This window comes from Anguilla rostrata, chromosome 14, assembly GCF_018555375.3.
Source record: "Anguilla rostrata isolate EN2019 chromosome 14, ASM1855537v3, whole genome shotgun sequence".
In the NCBI taxonomy this organism is placed as follows: domain Eukaryota; kingdom Metazoa; phylum Chordata; class Actinopteri; order Anguilliformes; family Anguillidae; genus Anguilla; species Anguilla rostrata.
This window is the reverse complement of record NC_057946.1, coordinates 36,954,945-36,971,256: the sequence shown is the minus strand read 5'-3', so window position 1 is coordinate 36,971,256 and position 16,312 is coordinate 36,954,945. Positions and strand designations below refer to the sequence as shown.

The window sequence follows — 16,312 nt, the reverse complement described above, 5'->3', positions numbered from 1 at the left end:
GCATGAAGCTAAACAGTTTCTGCTTGATTGGGGTCACTGTGTTTACGGCATTCTGAGGGCCATTTCAAAAGCACGGTTAAGAAAAAGCTTATTTTGCACAAAATGATGGATTATTTTTGAGTTGTTATTACTTCCAGGCTTTTGGCTTTTGTGAAACTTCAGCCAATAACATTTGAGGGTGGGGGGGGGGGGGGGGGGGGTTATTGGATTTTAATGACTTTTTAATCTTTAACCACCTGGTCAAATCAAGCTTCTCCGCTCACAGTTGTTTAGTTTCACAACGCGGGTAAAATCCATAGGCAATTTCTGTATTAAGCGGAACTTAATGTGGTGGTAATGCAGAGGTCGATACGACGAGAGGCACCGCAGAGCCAGCCGGGGGGAGGAGATGGCTTTCATTTAAACGCCGCCAGTCTGTCGGCCGGGTCCTTTCTCCTCTCTCTCTTTCTCCGTTTGCGGGGAAATAAGCACTGGACGAGCTTTCGCTGACACCAGCGGGGGAGCGGGGGGGCGCAGGGGGTGAGAGTGCGCTCTGTATTAGGCCGCGCTCACACTGGTGTTATTAAGCTATTCTTCACTCATCTGGAGGTGGCAGACAAATGAGAGGACCCCGTTGAGAAGTGATGTGTTTCCTCTCTCTTCTTCTCGCTCTCCTCCTGGGGTAATGGCAGTGGCGGCTCGCCGTGATTAAACGCGAGGGTAATGACTTCCCGGGCATCAGTCGGGGCGCGGGGAGGCTGGGGGGTGCAGGGCACAGGCTGGGGGGCATGGGGAGGCTGGGGGGCGGGGCACAGGCTGGGGGTGTGGGCAGGCTGAGGGGGGGGGCATAGGCTGGGGGGTGTGGGCAGGCTGAGGGGGCGCGGGGCACAGGCTGGGGGGTGCAGGGAGGCTGGGGGGTGTGGGGAGTCTGGGGCGCGGGGCACAGGCTGGGGGGTGCAGGGAGGCTGGGGGGCGGGGCACAGGAACAGAGGCAGCGGGACGGGTGGGCGTTGGTGCAGGAGGGTGAGGAGTTCAAACACACGAGTGGGGCCTTTGAAAAATCAGCCATACAGACTGCCATCCTGTCTGAGACGCATGTAACCAAGCCAGGGAGCCAGACCCCAGTGACATTAGTGCTAGGCCTTCTAATTCTTGGTTCTTGGTCTAGGAAATTAGTTTGAAGCTCATTTTAAATGGCCTACTCCTCTTCTGCTACCTGTCTCTTCCTCTTTGACTTCCTCAAGTGCTCTTTCCCTCATTTTTCTTCCTCTCTCTGATCATCCTTTCATAACTACAACTCTCCTTTCCTGATTTCAGGATCTCTATTTGAATTCTCGCAATTTCTTTGAAGTTAGGTGTACCCCTATGTGCACCTGTGCTGTGTATACCTGTAGGTATGTCCCCATGTGCACCTGTGTTGTGTATACCTGTAGGCAGGTCCCCATGTGTACCTGTGCTATGTGTACCTGTAGGTATGTCCCCATGTGCACCTGTGCTGTGTGTACCAGTAGGTAGGTCCTTATGTGCACCTGTGCTGTGTGTACCAGTAGGGAGGTCCCCATGTGCACCTGTGCTGTGTGTACCAGTAGGGAGGTCCCCATGTGCACCTGTGCTGTGAGTACCAGTAGGGAGGTCCCCATGTGCACCTGTGCTGTGTGTACCAGTAGGGAGGTCCCCATGTGCACCTGTGCTGTGAGTACCAGTAGGGAGGTCCCCATGTGCACCTGTGCGTACCTGTAACAAAGTCTCCCCTTTCTGCAGGCCCATCAGCACCTGGCCGTCCCGCAGCTGGGCGATCAGGGGGTCCCGGACCCGGAGGCAGTCCCACACCAGGTCCGTGACGTCCACCTGCCAGTCGCTGCCCAACAGGAAGTCCGTCTGGCCGCGGCCGTCCGCCGACTCGGCCGCAAAGTGCGTCAGGACGCGCACCATGGCGCCCTGGTACTGCGGCACGCAGTCCCGCCCCCGCCCGCCCCCGTCGTCTTCGTCATACTCGCCTTCGTCATCATCAGCAGCATCAGACCTGGAAAAAGCACACAGTCAGGATTCTAATGCCGATGCTAATGCTAACAACAACAACAACAACAACAACTGCAGATAAAACTATTAAAGATACAACTAAAATACAAAGCCTAACTCCAACCCTAAACCAAACTCCAAGCATAACACAAATCCTGCCTCAAGCCTACATTACCCATGAGCCTGACCTCAACCGTATTAATACACAAGAATATAGGCCTCTTATCAGTTGAATTAAATGAATGCAAAGAAATGTGTTGGAAAGATATTTCACTGAAAAACATCAAAATATATAAGGTTAATACATAAGGCCGTAACATAAACCTAATCCTGCCTCAACCAACCCCAACACTTACCATATACCTAACTCTAATGCTAACCCTAATTTGAGCCCTAGAGGCCATCTTAAATAAGTGAATTGTCTATGAATATGGATGAGAATCTCTCTAAATGTCATGAATATAGCTAACATGTTCCAAGAAAATGTGCTTGAAGTAATTTCCCATGACAAATGTATTTAATCAGAGAAATATGAAAAATATGCTGTTAGGTTCATAGTCTTGGGTCCCCGAAGTAGAATAATGTTTTGACCATCCAAATGCAAAGTCTAACCCCAGCGCTAACCCTAACTCTCACTACTGAACATAATCTTGCTAACCCTATCCCTAACCCTAATGCCTAAACCATTAGACTTAACCCAGAAACCCCAAATGTTCTCTTTTTGTCCTAGATAAGAGCATTGCTAAGCAACTGTAATGTCATATAAGTTTAACCTTAACATTAAACTCTAAACCCAAACTCACTAACACTAACTAGGAGTCTAGGAGTCAAATGAAACAAAAATGTATTAAAAGGTTACAAAGTCATACAGCAAGTGGCGATGTTTCCTTATTCATAGTCATTGAGATTGTCACAGTTGTGGTACCAAATATGGAGGACAGGGGGAGCTCATCCAGTCCGGAAAGCAGAAATCAGCATTTTTATTGGCTAACCCTAAAATGAGTCCTTACTCTTTGGCCTGCTCCTGTTTGAAGACATGAGAGCAGATGAACCAAGAGCCTGCTAGCGACAAACAGCTGTGAGGAGTGTTCAGGGGACCACCTGCCAATCAGGTCGCCGTGGAGTCCGGTTACCGGGGGAAACGAGACTCTCGGCTTCCAGTGGGTTTAATGAGCCATGGCAACCCGAGGCGGAGAACACAAGGAGGTCGCTGGCGACCTTCGACCCCGACGCTCTGCACTACTCACTCACTCAAAAAAGGGGGAAAGGTCAGAGCTACGCTATCACAAACGGGACCTCTGCAGTCTGGATGCCTGACATCAGTGGACTGGGAGAAGGAGGGAATCCTGAGACTGAAATAAAAGACAGACGGGTTGCAGACTGGAGTAAGAATGCGGCCTTTTGATCGGGGGGGAAGGTTCACCTGCAATTATGTTCCCAATAGGAACGTTCCCGAATTAATCGCTGATCAGTTATTCTTCATTACGCATTCACAGTTTGATCAATTTTAACGATTAAAAAAATTAATACAATTTTGTTTTTTTTTCATTTTAGGTTGCATCCCTGTTTCAGAGAAAACATAATGATTTAAACTGTCGAGCAGACGGACCTCTGCATGTAAACCTACTGCAACAGGCTTGGACCTCATTTCGGGCACTGCTGGGAATAGGTGCAGTCAGTAGCGTGTCATAGGCACGCAGTCGGAGAGAGCGGAGAGGGACAATCCCACGTCTGTCGCTGCTCTGGATAGGGACCCATCACAGATCAAGCTTACTATCACTGCTATTTTATTATAATGTCAGCTAATGCCATTGAGTCATTGTTTCCTAAAGACCAGCAAATTAATTCTGGTAAAATAAACCAAATAGGATTTGTGTGCTGTCCGTATGTGGTCACAGAGTGGACAAATTATCCAGTTCAGTGGCCTCAATCCCAAACATCTTCTCATATCGTATTGTTTCCCCCAGTTAGGAACCACGCCAACTACATTATGACCCATGACCATGAAAAGCAGATCAACGTTAACTAGCTGACCATAATCGAACTGTGTCACTTTGAATATTCCATTGCAGAAGCAATATTAACAATTGCATTTTGTGGGTTAGTGTCGTTAGCTGTTGGTAGTCACAGGCCTTTTGGCAATAAATAAGTGCAAATTGGGATTTTTAAATCTGTTGGCCGTGCAGTAAGTAGCTTTTTAGCATTTTGACAATTTCACTGCTTTTAATATATTACTGGATTTTGTCCAAATTTAAAGATCGATACTGTAACTGACCGCTTCATTGAGTTCCTATGGAAACCCTCCTTGCGGGTTTGGGCCTGGAGAGTGTATGGTGTTTGTGTGAGCGGGCCCTATAGTAACACCCCTTGGGGGTTAGGCCTAGAGAGTGTATGGTGTTTGTGTGGGCGGGCCCTATAGTAACCCTCCTTGGGGGTTAGGCCTGGTGAGTGTATGGTGTGTGTGTGTGGGTGGGCCCTATAGTAACACCCCTTGGGGGTTGGGCCTGGAGAGTGTATGGTGTTTGTGTGGGAAGGCCCTATAGTACCCCTCCTTGGAGGTTGGGCCTGGTGAGTGTATGGTGTTTGTGTGAGCGGGCCCTATAGTAACACCCCTTGGGGGTTGGGCCTGGAGAGTGTATGGCGTGTGTTTGGGCGGGCCCTATAGTAACACCCCTTGGGGGTTGGGCCTGGTGAGTGTACGGTGTTTGTGTGGGAAGGCCCTATAGTACCCCTCCTTGGGGGTTGGGTCTGGAGAGTGTATGGCGTGTGTTTGGGCGGGCCCTATAGTAACACCCCTTGGGGGTTGGGCCTGGTGAGTGTACGGTGTTTGTGTGGGAAGGCCCTATAGTACCCCTCCTTGGGGGTTGGGTCTGGAGAGTGTATGGTGTGTGTGTGTGGGCGGGCCCTATAGTAACACCCCTTGGGGGTTGGGTCTGGAGAGTGTATGGTGTGTGTGTGTGGGCGGGCCCTATAGTAACACCCCTTGGGGGTTGGGCCTGGAGAGTGTATGGCGTGTGTTTGGGCATGCCCTTGGCAAGTGCCCAGGCAAGATGTTCCCCATTATGGTCCATTTGCCTAAGGCTGATTTGAAATGATAAGCTACAGCGCTGTGAGAAAGTATCTGCTGAATTATTTCCTGATTTCCTCTGTACTTCCTGATTATGTGTTTGGTGCTGACTCAGGTTCCCTTTGCCTGATGGTACATTTTATCTAAAGACCTGAAACCCTTCAATGTGACAAATACGCAATAATAGAGGAAATCAGGAGGCGGACAAATACTTTTCATTGCACTGTATCAGTGGGAGAAAGTTGCAATAAAATTTTGTAACTGCAAAAAACTTATTTTAAAATGTATTATTGCGCACATGAAAACTACATCCTTGGGCTACATCTGCACTGTTTTAATAGACAATTTAAGTATAGCAGGCAGAAGGAAGAGGCGTTAAATTCTCTGAGCCGTGTTAATTCGCCTTTTCATCTGACCCGAAGAGCCATCTAAATAAATATTGTTCTGCGCTTTCACACAGTGGTAGATATTTTGGTCTGACGCGTTTTCGAACGTGGGCGAAATGAGAGCCGTCCACGCAGCCTGAAGTCTGGAAAAGTACTGCCCCTTGTGTCACTTGTCCGTGTATTTTTATTTGTTCTATTCCATCGGTACATTTATTTAAAGGAATTTACCTTAACCATTACTGATTATTCATTTGGCCAACATTAAAGGTCATTGCTCAAAGGGATTATTTAAAATGTGCGTCTGTAGTCCACAGGATTGTAGTCTGCAGTCCTATGTGAGCTTTTTTTGTGGGGGGTAGAGATGATAATCTGAAGAGGAATGGTGCATCCCCAAATGCCAGGCGACTAAGGACACACCCGCTAAAATAGCAGCGGTGTAATGCGCAGATTGAGTGAAGTTTCGAACAGGCGCCTGACCCGTGTTGCAGTTGGTCCTGAGCGGCTGGGTCAGGTGACGAAGCTCCACATTCAGCAGCGCGTCAGGAAAGGAAAGCCAGCGTTTTCGAATGGACCCTAAATTGTCTTCCCCAGGCTGCCACTGGAGAAATCTCCTGGGACTGCTCTTAAAGGGCCGGGCAAGATGGAGAAATTTTGTGTTTGTGTTTTAGGCATTCTGTAGGCACTCTAAACCAGAGAGACCTGAGCAACTCACATCCTTTTACAGACAATCCATTTATACAGCGGGATGTTTACTGAAGAAATGCATTTTAAATACCTCGCACAACGGCAATGCTCCACCTGGGAATCGAACTCGCAACCTCTAAAGTTCAATTCCAGTTCCCTAAGCTTTATATTACACCATGGCCCCTAAACAAACACCAGAGAGGAAGGGGTCCAGTACTGGTAGCATCCCAGTCTGGCGGTGGGGGGGGAGGGATCAGCACGCACCTCTGGTCGCCAGGGGCAACTGGCACCCTCCAGCCCTTGATCTGGCTGAGCTCGGGGTCGGACACCTCCACCTGCAGGGGGAGGCGGGGCATCCACACGCTCATCTCCAGCTGGGCGCTCAGGGGGCCGAGGGTGAAGTTCACCGACACCCGCACCCGCCCCCTGCTCTCCTTCCCGTTCACGAAGACGTAGTCGCACCTGTCCGACACCTGGATGGGGGGGTTGGGTTGGGTTGGTTTGGTCAGAGAATGGAGAGACAGATAACGATGGATTATTATTACTGTGGGTCATAAACCGCAAGCCCTCAGAGGGTTTTGTACACGGTAAAAAGTCCAGTTTTAATTAAGCTCTAACAGGATTAATTTAACTCTTAACAGATATCTCTGAAGAGTTAAATTAACACTGTTAGAGTTTAATTAACACTGGGCTTTTTACTATGTATATCTAACATTTAAAAAATACATAAAATAGTTGTTATTGCACTTATTACTCAGACCGTATGCCTGGTTTAGTGGAGTCATGCAGGGAGTCTGCAACACGAGGAGAAATAAACGTGAGATAACTCAGCAGGTGCTGCAGGGCCTCTCAGGCGTGATGTCATCACGGACACCTTCGGCGCGCTGCAGTTGAGATCCGCGATTTAAAAACGATAAAAATTCTGACTGCCTGACAGATACACACCAGTGCCTCGAAGTATACACACTCACGCACGTGCACACCAACACCCACACCCAATCTCACACAAACACACCCCACCCCCACACACAAACACATTCCACCCCACACACACACACACACACACACACACACACACACACAGCAGGATACACTGCTGCTGAAATGAACCCATTTGCTGCTTTATAGACCTACTGTTTATAGGCAGGATTACACACATACAGTGTGAGGTCTTATCAGTTCCCAGGCCCATCTATCCCCAATGGCTGAATACATGGTGTGTATTCCAGTGGCGTAGGTTTCGTCTGAACATTGGGGGGGGGGACATTAAGCGGGGGTTTTGGGGCCCTCCCTCAGGAAATTTTGAGCGTCAAACACTTCATTTCCTGCGTTCTGGTGAATTTTTAAGCACCAATTTGCGTCTTTTCTGCATCAATTTATGGTGGAAATGCTTCTTTCATGTTTTTATTGGGGGGGACAAATGCGCGTGTTCTAAATATTGAGGGAGACGTATCCCCTGCGTCCCCCCCCCGAAATCTACACCTATGGTGTATTCACACCTCTGGCCTGAGAGTTTACAGTAACTGTGAGATTGATGACATTTCAGTCACCTTTCCTAGCAAACGAATACTCCATTAATGTTATTGCCTTCGCTGTCAGTGTCCCTTCTTGATATAACTGCTCACTACACTTAGTGCGGAGGTAGAGCGATGCCTCTACTTGTCACGTATACCGCTAGTATGTGATGGAGAGAGTACTTCTTTCTGTTAAATGTGTCACAAAAATAAATATAACACAAAAGAACTGGACACCATCTGGTGAGGGAGGCAGATCGCGAAGGTGGCCTCTGTGTTAGCAGACCGGCTACCCTTTGACCACGACTCCTTCACAGAGATTGGTTGATTGGTCCCATCCCTGCTCCAATTGGCTCTCGTCGCCCGGACAACCAGCTGCCAGGCGCTCGTTAGACGCGCTGATGGGGGGGGGGGGTGCTGCGCGGTTAGGAGGGTGTCAGAGGGAACGCCAGCAACCGCGGTGCTCCGCGCAAGCCGTTGGAGTTCCTCCCAGATCCAGCTTCCTCTCTTCCTCAGGGCACTGAGGAGGGACAGCTTGCGCTCGACGAAACAGGCCGAGGTCATCGCAGACCTCCGCTCCGCCCCTCCCTCGTTTGAGCTTCTGTGAGCGCGGTTTAAAAAAAGACGAGGGTAGAGAAGAGAGCCGTTGCTGGTTGGCCGTCAGTGCATCTCAGGCCACGCCGCGATTGGAGGAGTTCCCTTCCATCGCAGAACAAGCGGTCCCCACAGCGGACTGGGCATCTTCGGTGCTGTGACTCAACCGCCGATCACCAACCTTCGCACCCCCCGCCTCCCACCCCCCCCCCCTCACCGAAGGGCTCGATGCCCGAATCCTCTCAGAAGCCCCACCATCTCCCGAATTCCAAACTGTACCCGGGCCCGCCCAGAGACTCTGTTCTCTCCCTTTCTCCACACTTCAGAGCAAAGGGCCGAGCATCAGAGGAAATAAACTTTCCAGTCTCCAGATCCCCCTTCCGCTTCTCTCCCCTCTGCCCCCCTCCCCTCCTCTCCTCTCTCCTCCCAGACCTCCCTTCTTTACACACACACACACACACACACACACACACAGCAAGATACACTGCTGCTAAAATTAGCCCATTTGCTGCTTATAGACCTACTGTTCATAGACAGGATTACACACATACAGCATGAGGTCTTATCAGTTCATTGCTGAAGCCTTCTCCCCCCCATCCCCCCCCCCCCAAAGGGCTCGATGCCCGAATCCTCTCAGAAGCCCCACCATCTCCCGAATTCCAATATGAAACCGGGCCCTCCCAGAGACTCTGTTCTCTCCCTTTCTCCGCACTTCAGAGCAAAGGGCAGAGCATCAGAGGAAATAAACTTTCCAGAGTCTCCAAATCCTCCCCCCTCCCCTCCCCTCCCCTCCCTCCTCCTCCTCTCCTCTCCTCTCCTCTCTCTCCCTTCCTCCTCTCTCCCTCCCCTCCCCCTCCTCTCCCCCTCCTCTCCCCTCCCCTCCCACAGAATCGGACTGCTCTGCAGCGGAGCCGGTCGACCCCGGTTCGAGCGGGGCTGCCCCCCTGCTCCTGCGGAAGCCGTTTCTCAGAGCGTTTCCCCCCAGGGGATTCTGGCCCTTCCAAACCTCCGGTAAGCGAGAGCGCAGCCGGGCTGAATTTTTCAAGAGGGCCGAGGCCGTCCGCGGGGAGCGCGGTTTTCGTAGGAGCGGCGCCGAAGCTGCGCGCGCGTCCGCACGCGTGATGCTGGGTCCCGCTGCGCTGCTGTGCGGGGCTCTCGAGCAAAGAAAGGGTTCAGTTTCCATTACACTGTGCACAATGAAAAACCAAACAAAGTCTCAATCAGCAAGCCGTTTTATGTCGTTTCTGAAAACATGCTATCCATTTATACATCATTCACTGAAGCCACTTAACAGGAGAGCTACAAGCCCAGCTCCATTACATCATGCTGTTTCCACATTAGAGGGTTAGTGTTCTCTTTGTGTTCAGTCGGGTTTTCATTCAAACTTCTCTGACCTCATAACAACCAAAGAGGGAGGGAGAGGGAGAAATAACAAACCAGTGCTCAGTTCTTAATATTACGGTGCACGGACCGAGGAATTATCAGTAGCACAGAGAGGGAATGTCTGCATCCAACGAACAGAAGCTTTCAAAATAAAATAACAAACGTATTTTCATTCTGAAGCAACAAATGTCTCGACCAGGTCATGCCTGAGAGGGTGGAAATGCATGAAAAACCCAGTTAGCATAATTATAATAAAAGCCTGATTAGCATTAATTAGCTAATCATTATAGGCAAAAAAGAATAAAATTACCCATAATGCAATGGAAAGCGAAACTTCAAAAAAAAAAAAAAAAACATTAGCCCTTTTGTTGGTCGTTGAGCGAAAAGTGATGGAGTCTAAAAGAGAATCAATGCGTTAATGAAGTCGTGGAGGCCCGGCAGAAGCTCCGCTCGCTGGACCGTGACCACGGCGGTTGGCGGGTGATGGATGGGTACTACAGTACGCCGTTATTACAGGTGCACAGGCGGGAGACTGGGGCGATGACCCAGCAGCTACGCACACAACCTCAGGTAAATTCAGGTGAGCTCAGAGGCTTCGTTAAAGGCACAGCTGTGTGAACGGGCGGCAGCCCTGTCCGCGAAGGGTGATCGCGAAGCCCTGGAGGACGCGATGGCGGTTATGATGTAGCGATGCTTTTAGTGACGGTCCTTCTTCTGTAGCCTCTGTCTCCCGTCCACAGCTGACTGCGCCCTAAACGTCCGGCAAGCTCTCCCCACTAACAGGAACCCCACAGTGTTAATCAGCTGTGCTGAGACTCCCCACGCGTTAATCAGCTGTGCTGAGGGTGACTAACAGGAACCCCACAGTGTTAATCAGCTGTGCTGAGACTCCCCACGCGTTAATCAGCTGTGCTGAGGGTGACTAACAGGAACCCCACAGTGTTAATCAGCTGTGCTGAGAGTGACTAACAGGGACCCCACAGTGTTAATCAGCTGTGCTGAGAGTGACTAACAGGAACCCCACAGTGTTAATCAGCTGTGCTGAGACTCCCCACGCGTTAATCAGCTGTGCTGAGGGTGACTAACAGGAACCCCACAGTGTTAATCAGCTGTGCTGAGGGTGACTAACAGGAACCCCACAGTGTTAATCAGCTGTGCTGAGACTCCCCACGCGTTAATCAGCTGTGCTGAGAGTGACTAACAGGAACCCCACAGTGTTAATCAGCTGTGCTGAGACTCCCCACGCATTAATCAGCTGTGCTGAGAGTGACTAACAGGAACCCCACAGTGTTAATCAGCTGTGCTGAGATTCCCCACGCGTTAATCAGCTGTGCTGAGGGTGACTAACAGGAACCCCACAGTGTTAATCAGCTGTGCGGAGGGTGACTAACAGGAACCCCACAGTGTTAATCAGCTGTGCGGAGGGTGACTAACAGGAACCCCACAGTGTTAATCAGCTGTGCTGAGACTCCCCACGCGTTAATCAGCTGTGCTGAGGGTGACTAACAGGAACCCCCCAGTGTTAATCAGCTGTGCTGAGACTCCCCACGCGTTAATCAGCTGTGCTGAGGGTGACTAACAGGAACCCCACAGTGTTAATCAGCTGTGCGGAGGGTGACTAACAGGAACCCCACAGTGTTAATCAGCTGTGCGGAGGGTGACTAACAGGAACCCCACAGTGTTAATCAGCTGTGCTGAGGGTGACTAACAGGAACCCCACAGTGTTAATCAGCTGTGCTGAGGGTGACTAACAGGAACCCCACAGTGTTAATCAGCTGTGCTAAGTGACTAACAGGAACCCCACAGTGTTAATCAGCTGTGCTAAGAGTGACTAACAGGAACCCCACAGTGTTAATCAGCTGTGCTGAGGGTGACTAACAGTAACCCCACAGTGTTAATCAGCTGTGCTAAGTGACTAACAGGAAACCCACAGTGTTAATCAGCTGTGCTGAGAGTGACTAACAGGAACCCCCCAGTGTTAATCAGCTGTGCTGAGACTCCCCACGCGTTAATCAGCTGTGCTGAGGGTGACTAACAGGAACCCCACAGTGTTAATCAGCTGTGCTGAGGGTGACTAACAGGAACCCCACAGTGTTAATCAGCTGTGCTGAGGGTGACTAACAGGAACCCCACAGTGTTAATCAGCTGTGCGGAGGGTGACTAACAGGAACCCCACAGTGTTAATCAGCTGTGCTGAGGGTGACTAACAGTAACCCCACAGTGTTAATCAGCTGTGCTAAGTGACTAACAGGAACCCCACAGTGTTAATCAGCTGTGCTAAGAGTGACTAACAGGAACCCCACAGTGTTAATCAGCTGTGCTGAGGGTGACTAACAGTAACCCCACAGTGTTAATCAGCTGTGCTAAGTGACTAACAGTAACCCCACAGTGTTAATCAGCTGTGCTAAGTGACTAACAGGAACCCCACAGTGTTAATCAGCTGTGCTGAGAGTGACTAACAGGAACCCCACAGTGTTAATCAGCTGTGCTAAGAGTGACTAACAGGAACCCCACGCGTTAATCAGCTGTGCTGAGGGTGACTAACAGGAAGTAGCTTCCGCGTCAAGGCTCACAGTGAATAGCGTAACGGACAGGTCTGAGATGCGGAGTGGTGGGGGTGAGAGATGGGAGTCTGAGGGCATGCAGACAGGCACGCCCTGGCGCTAAACACAGATTAGCCCCGGCAGAAGCATTTACCCAGCCTGTAGCCCGCGCCGAACCCGCTCAGCCACGCTACAGTGTGACACGTAAGCAGCTCGGCCGACAGGGAGGAGACCCCCTCCTCATCCCCACTGTCTCTCTCACCTCTCACTCCCCCAGCCCCCCATCCCCACTGTCTCTCTCACCTCTCACTCTCCCACCCCCCCATCCCCACTGTCTCTCTCACCTCTCACTGTCCCACCCCCCCATCCCCACTGTCTCTCTCACCTCTCACTCTCCCACCCCCTCCCCATCCCCACTGTCTCTCTCACCTCTTACTCCCCCACCCCCCCATCCCCACTGTCTCTCTCACCTCTTACTCCCCCACCCCCATTCTTGGCGTATCTTGATCTGTAGAGACATTCAGTTCAGCTGACACCTGAGGTCGTGATCCCAGCATGCACTCTGTCTGAGCAAACAGCAGTCCTGTCCTAAAGACAAACTCCCGCTGCTGGGGTGAGACCTTTACTCTGCGTCTGATACGGGTGCTTACCCGTAGCCCAGACATGTACGTGTGTGCGCGTGTGTGTGTGTGTGTGTGAGTGTGTGTGTTTCACAGCAAACATAAGAAAGACCAATGGACTAATTGAGCTAATATGCAGTTGTTCTTTCTGGCTAATTTTAACCTTCAGTATCAAAGATCAGCGAAATATTCAGCTTAATCATAATTGTTTAATACTTTTTTGGACATACAATTAATCTGTCTTCAATGTTTCAAAGCTTACATGTCTGATTTAAAACAGAAGAATCATTCAATTTATATACTATATTAAAACATGGATATGCATAAACGGTCTGTAATAATGACACGATTATACATAAATAATGCAATCATGACATGTCCAAATGTTGTTTAATTTCAATTTATTTTACTATTTTTCATCTCATTGGCATAGCTATATAACATTCTGCCATAAACACACCTTTGAAACGCAGACTTCAGTTTCTCTTCCCTAACCCTGTGCATTACATCATACTGATCTCCAACTAGGGCGCGAAAATATGACGTAGGCCAGAATGAATAATTATTTGAAAATTCATATCTTTGTCTGAGGGGTAAGAAGAAAAAAAATGACCTAAAAAAAAAGTGATTTTTCTTTTTAATTTAATGTCCCGATTTAACATGAACGTATTAACGGAAGTATTTTTATTTTGCAGTCAAAAATGAACGGGGCCCAATGGAGCTTCCTGAGCGAAACTCATAGCGGTCAGCAGGGGGCGACGTTACATCCGGTGCAGAAGGCGAAAGCGGACGGCTGTATGTGCTCGTGCGTGTAATACACACCGGCCTCGTGTCTCTCTGGTGTCAGGATCTAGTTGTGGCGCATCGAGGGCGGTGGAATCTGGGGTAGAATTTCCTACGTTTCGCGAACCGTTGCTTTGCCCCGCGTGCAATTTACAGCGGGGAGCCGACGGCCCAGGACTATGCGTAAAAACATCACCATGGAGACGCCGCGGCGGGGCGTGGGTGCCGACAGGGGTTTCCGCGGGGGGGGGGGGGGGGGGAGGGCGTATCATCATGCCGGAGACTCATCTGAATTCATGGCAAGTAACAGGCACGGTGTGGGATGAGACGCAACAAAACATCGCATCCCGTTGTGTCACGCGCTTCCATTATCATAATAATAATAATAATAATGATAATAATAATAATAATAATAATAATAATAATAATAATAATAATAATAATAATAACTTTTTTTTAAAAATCAGCAGTCAAGGATGTGCGTTCAGAACGGACCTCGTGCTTACCTCCCTACTGCACGTCACCTCCTGGCATTCAATCAGAAAGATAAAATGGAGAGAGTGAGAGCGAGAGGGGAAAATCAACATTTCCCAGGATGCAATTCTTCCCCGTCTCTCCTCATATTTATCTGAGTGAGTGATTTCCACCGCCTTCAGAGTTAACTCTTTCCTTTCATTTAACACACGCTCCTGCCCCTTCGCATTTATGTTTATGTTTATGTTTTTCCTCTCCCTGCCAATCAGGGTGTGTGTGCGGGTGGAGTGTGGTGGGTGTGCAGGTGGAGTGTGGCGGGTGTGCGTGGCGGGTGGTGGGTGTGCGGGTGGAGTGTGGCGGGTGTGCAGGTGGAGTGTGGCGGGTGTGCAGGTGTGCAGGTGGAGTGTGGTGGGTGTGCGGGTGGAGTGTGGCGGGTGTGCAGGTGGAGTGTGGTGGGTATGCGGGTGGAGTGTGGTGGGTGTGCAGGTGTGCGGGTGGAGTGTGGCAGATGTGCAGGTGTGCGGGTGGAGTGTGGCAGATGTGTGGGTAGAGTGCGGTGGGTGGCAGGTGTGCAGATGGAGTGTGGCGGGTGTGCAGGTGTGCGGGTGGAGTGCGGTAGATGTGCAGGTGTGCGGGTGGAGTGTGGCAGATGTGTGGGTAGAGTGCGGTGGGTGGCAGGTGTGCAGGTGGAGTGTGGTGGGTGTGCAGGTGGAGTGTGGCAGATGTGCAGGTGTGCGGGTGGAGTGTGGCAGATGTGCAGGTGTGCAGGTGGAGTGTGGCAGATGTGCGGGTAGAGTGCGGTGGGTGGCCGGCGTGCGGGTGGAGTGTGGTGGGTGGCAGGTGTGCGGGTGGAGTGTGGCAGGTGTGCGGGTAGAGTGCGGTGGGTGGCGGGCGTGCGGGTGGAGTGTGGTGGGTGGCAGGTGTGCGGGTGGAGTGTGGCTGGCGTGCGGGTGGAGTGTGGTGGGTGGCAGGTGTGCAGGTGGAGTGTGGCTGGCGTGCGGGTGGAGTGTGGTGGGTGTGCAGGTGTGCGGGTGGAGTGTGGCTGGCGTGCGGGTGGAGTGTGGTGGGTGTGCAGGTGTGCGGGTGGAGTGTGGCTGGCGTGCGGGTGGAGTGTGGTGGGTGGCAGGTGTGCAGGTGGAGTGTGGCTGGCGTGCGGGTGGAGTGTGGTGGGTGGCAGGTGTGCAGGTGGAGTGTGGCTGGTTTGTTTTTTTGGTTCATTATTTCCAGCCGTATTTCTGTCACGGAGTGGAGTGGGACCTGTTGTTCTCTTGAACGTGCAGCTGTCCAAACAGCACAGTGGGGCTCTCCTGCGGACCATAGCCCTGGCGTTGCATTGTGGGTATTTGTGAGAAACCTCTCAACCTCCCTGCAAGGTTGCGGATTTAATTTGTTTGGTTGTTCTGTTTCCCTGGTGCATGTTTCTGTTTAAATCCACTGCCTACTTTTTCTTTTAAATTTAATAAATCTGAGTTTTTGTTTATTTCCCACAGCGCCTTGCTGGGTTTGTCATAAGTTTGGCCTTCGGTTCTTCTCTTTTTTGGTAAACATCGGGATAGCGATTTAAACTGCGACGTGACAAATGTTTTAAGCGGACATCCCATATTGCAATTTGTGATAAATGGATGCAAGAGAGTAACAGATATCTCTTATCACGTTGGTTGATCAGTTTCTGGAATCCCTCTTTGTTGACTACACGGGCACCATGTTTTCAGCTAAATAACACGGCCTCGATCATTCCTTTATGGCTCCTTTTCGTTTTCATATGTGGCATGACGCTTGCAAAAGCACCTGGCACTTGTTTGTTAGCTTGGCTTATGGTAATGACATTCCTCCTCAAGATCGCGAACTCCAGTGGTTACCGGAGGTATTGCAGTTTAGTAAGCCTCTGGAGCCAAAATTCCCCCACTGACATCCATTAAAAACGATGAATTTACCCTAGCCAAAATCTACTATTTTGGACAGTACTTATACATTCTAAAGATTCTTCACGCTGAACTAGGGACCAGGGATTTTTATGAACCCCATTTGGTATACATTCTTTTTCTACGTACAGTAGAATGCAGAACAGTTTTTCTATGTTACGGTGCATGCACCTGCTTACACAGGCACATGACTACGTGGAAGGTGATCGAGCCAAGCCTAGAAGTACAGCTGTCTGCACAGAAGTGATGTATCAGAGTGCACTTACACCCAGGAGACCTGGGACTGCATGCATCCACCTTCAGTGTCATTGGTGTTTTTGATTATTTGTTATTTACATACAGCA

At 50.3% G+C, this 16,312-nt stretch overlaps 1 protein-coding gene across 1 annotated transcript in view; it reads right to left on the bottom strand.

Annotated features, from left to right (window-relative positions):
• Nucleotides 1-16,312, bottom strand: part of LOC135239565 (transmembrane protein 132D-like) — a 153,753-nt gene that overhangs the window by 5,349 nt on the left and 132,092 nt on the right. Inside the window, exons 6-7 of the mRNA XM_064308307.1 lie at nt 6,400-6,608; nt 1,714-2,002 (exon numbers count right to left, since the gene is read on the bottom strand). Coding sequence (XP_064164377.1) covers nt 1,714-2,002; nt 6,400-6,608 — 498 coding nt within the window. The remainder of the gene's footprint in view (nt 1-1,713; nt 2,003-6,399; nt 6,609-16,312) is intronic.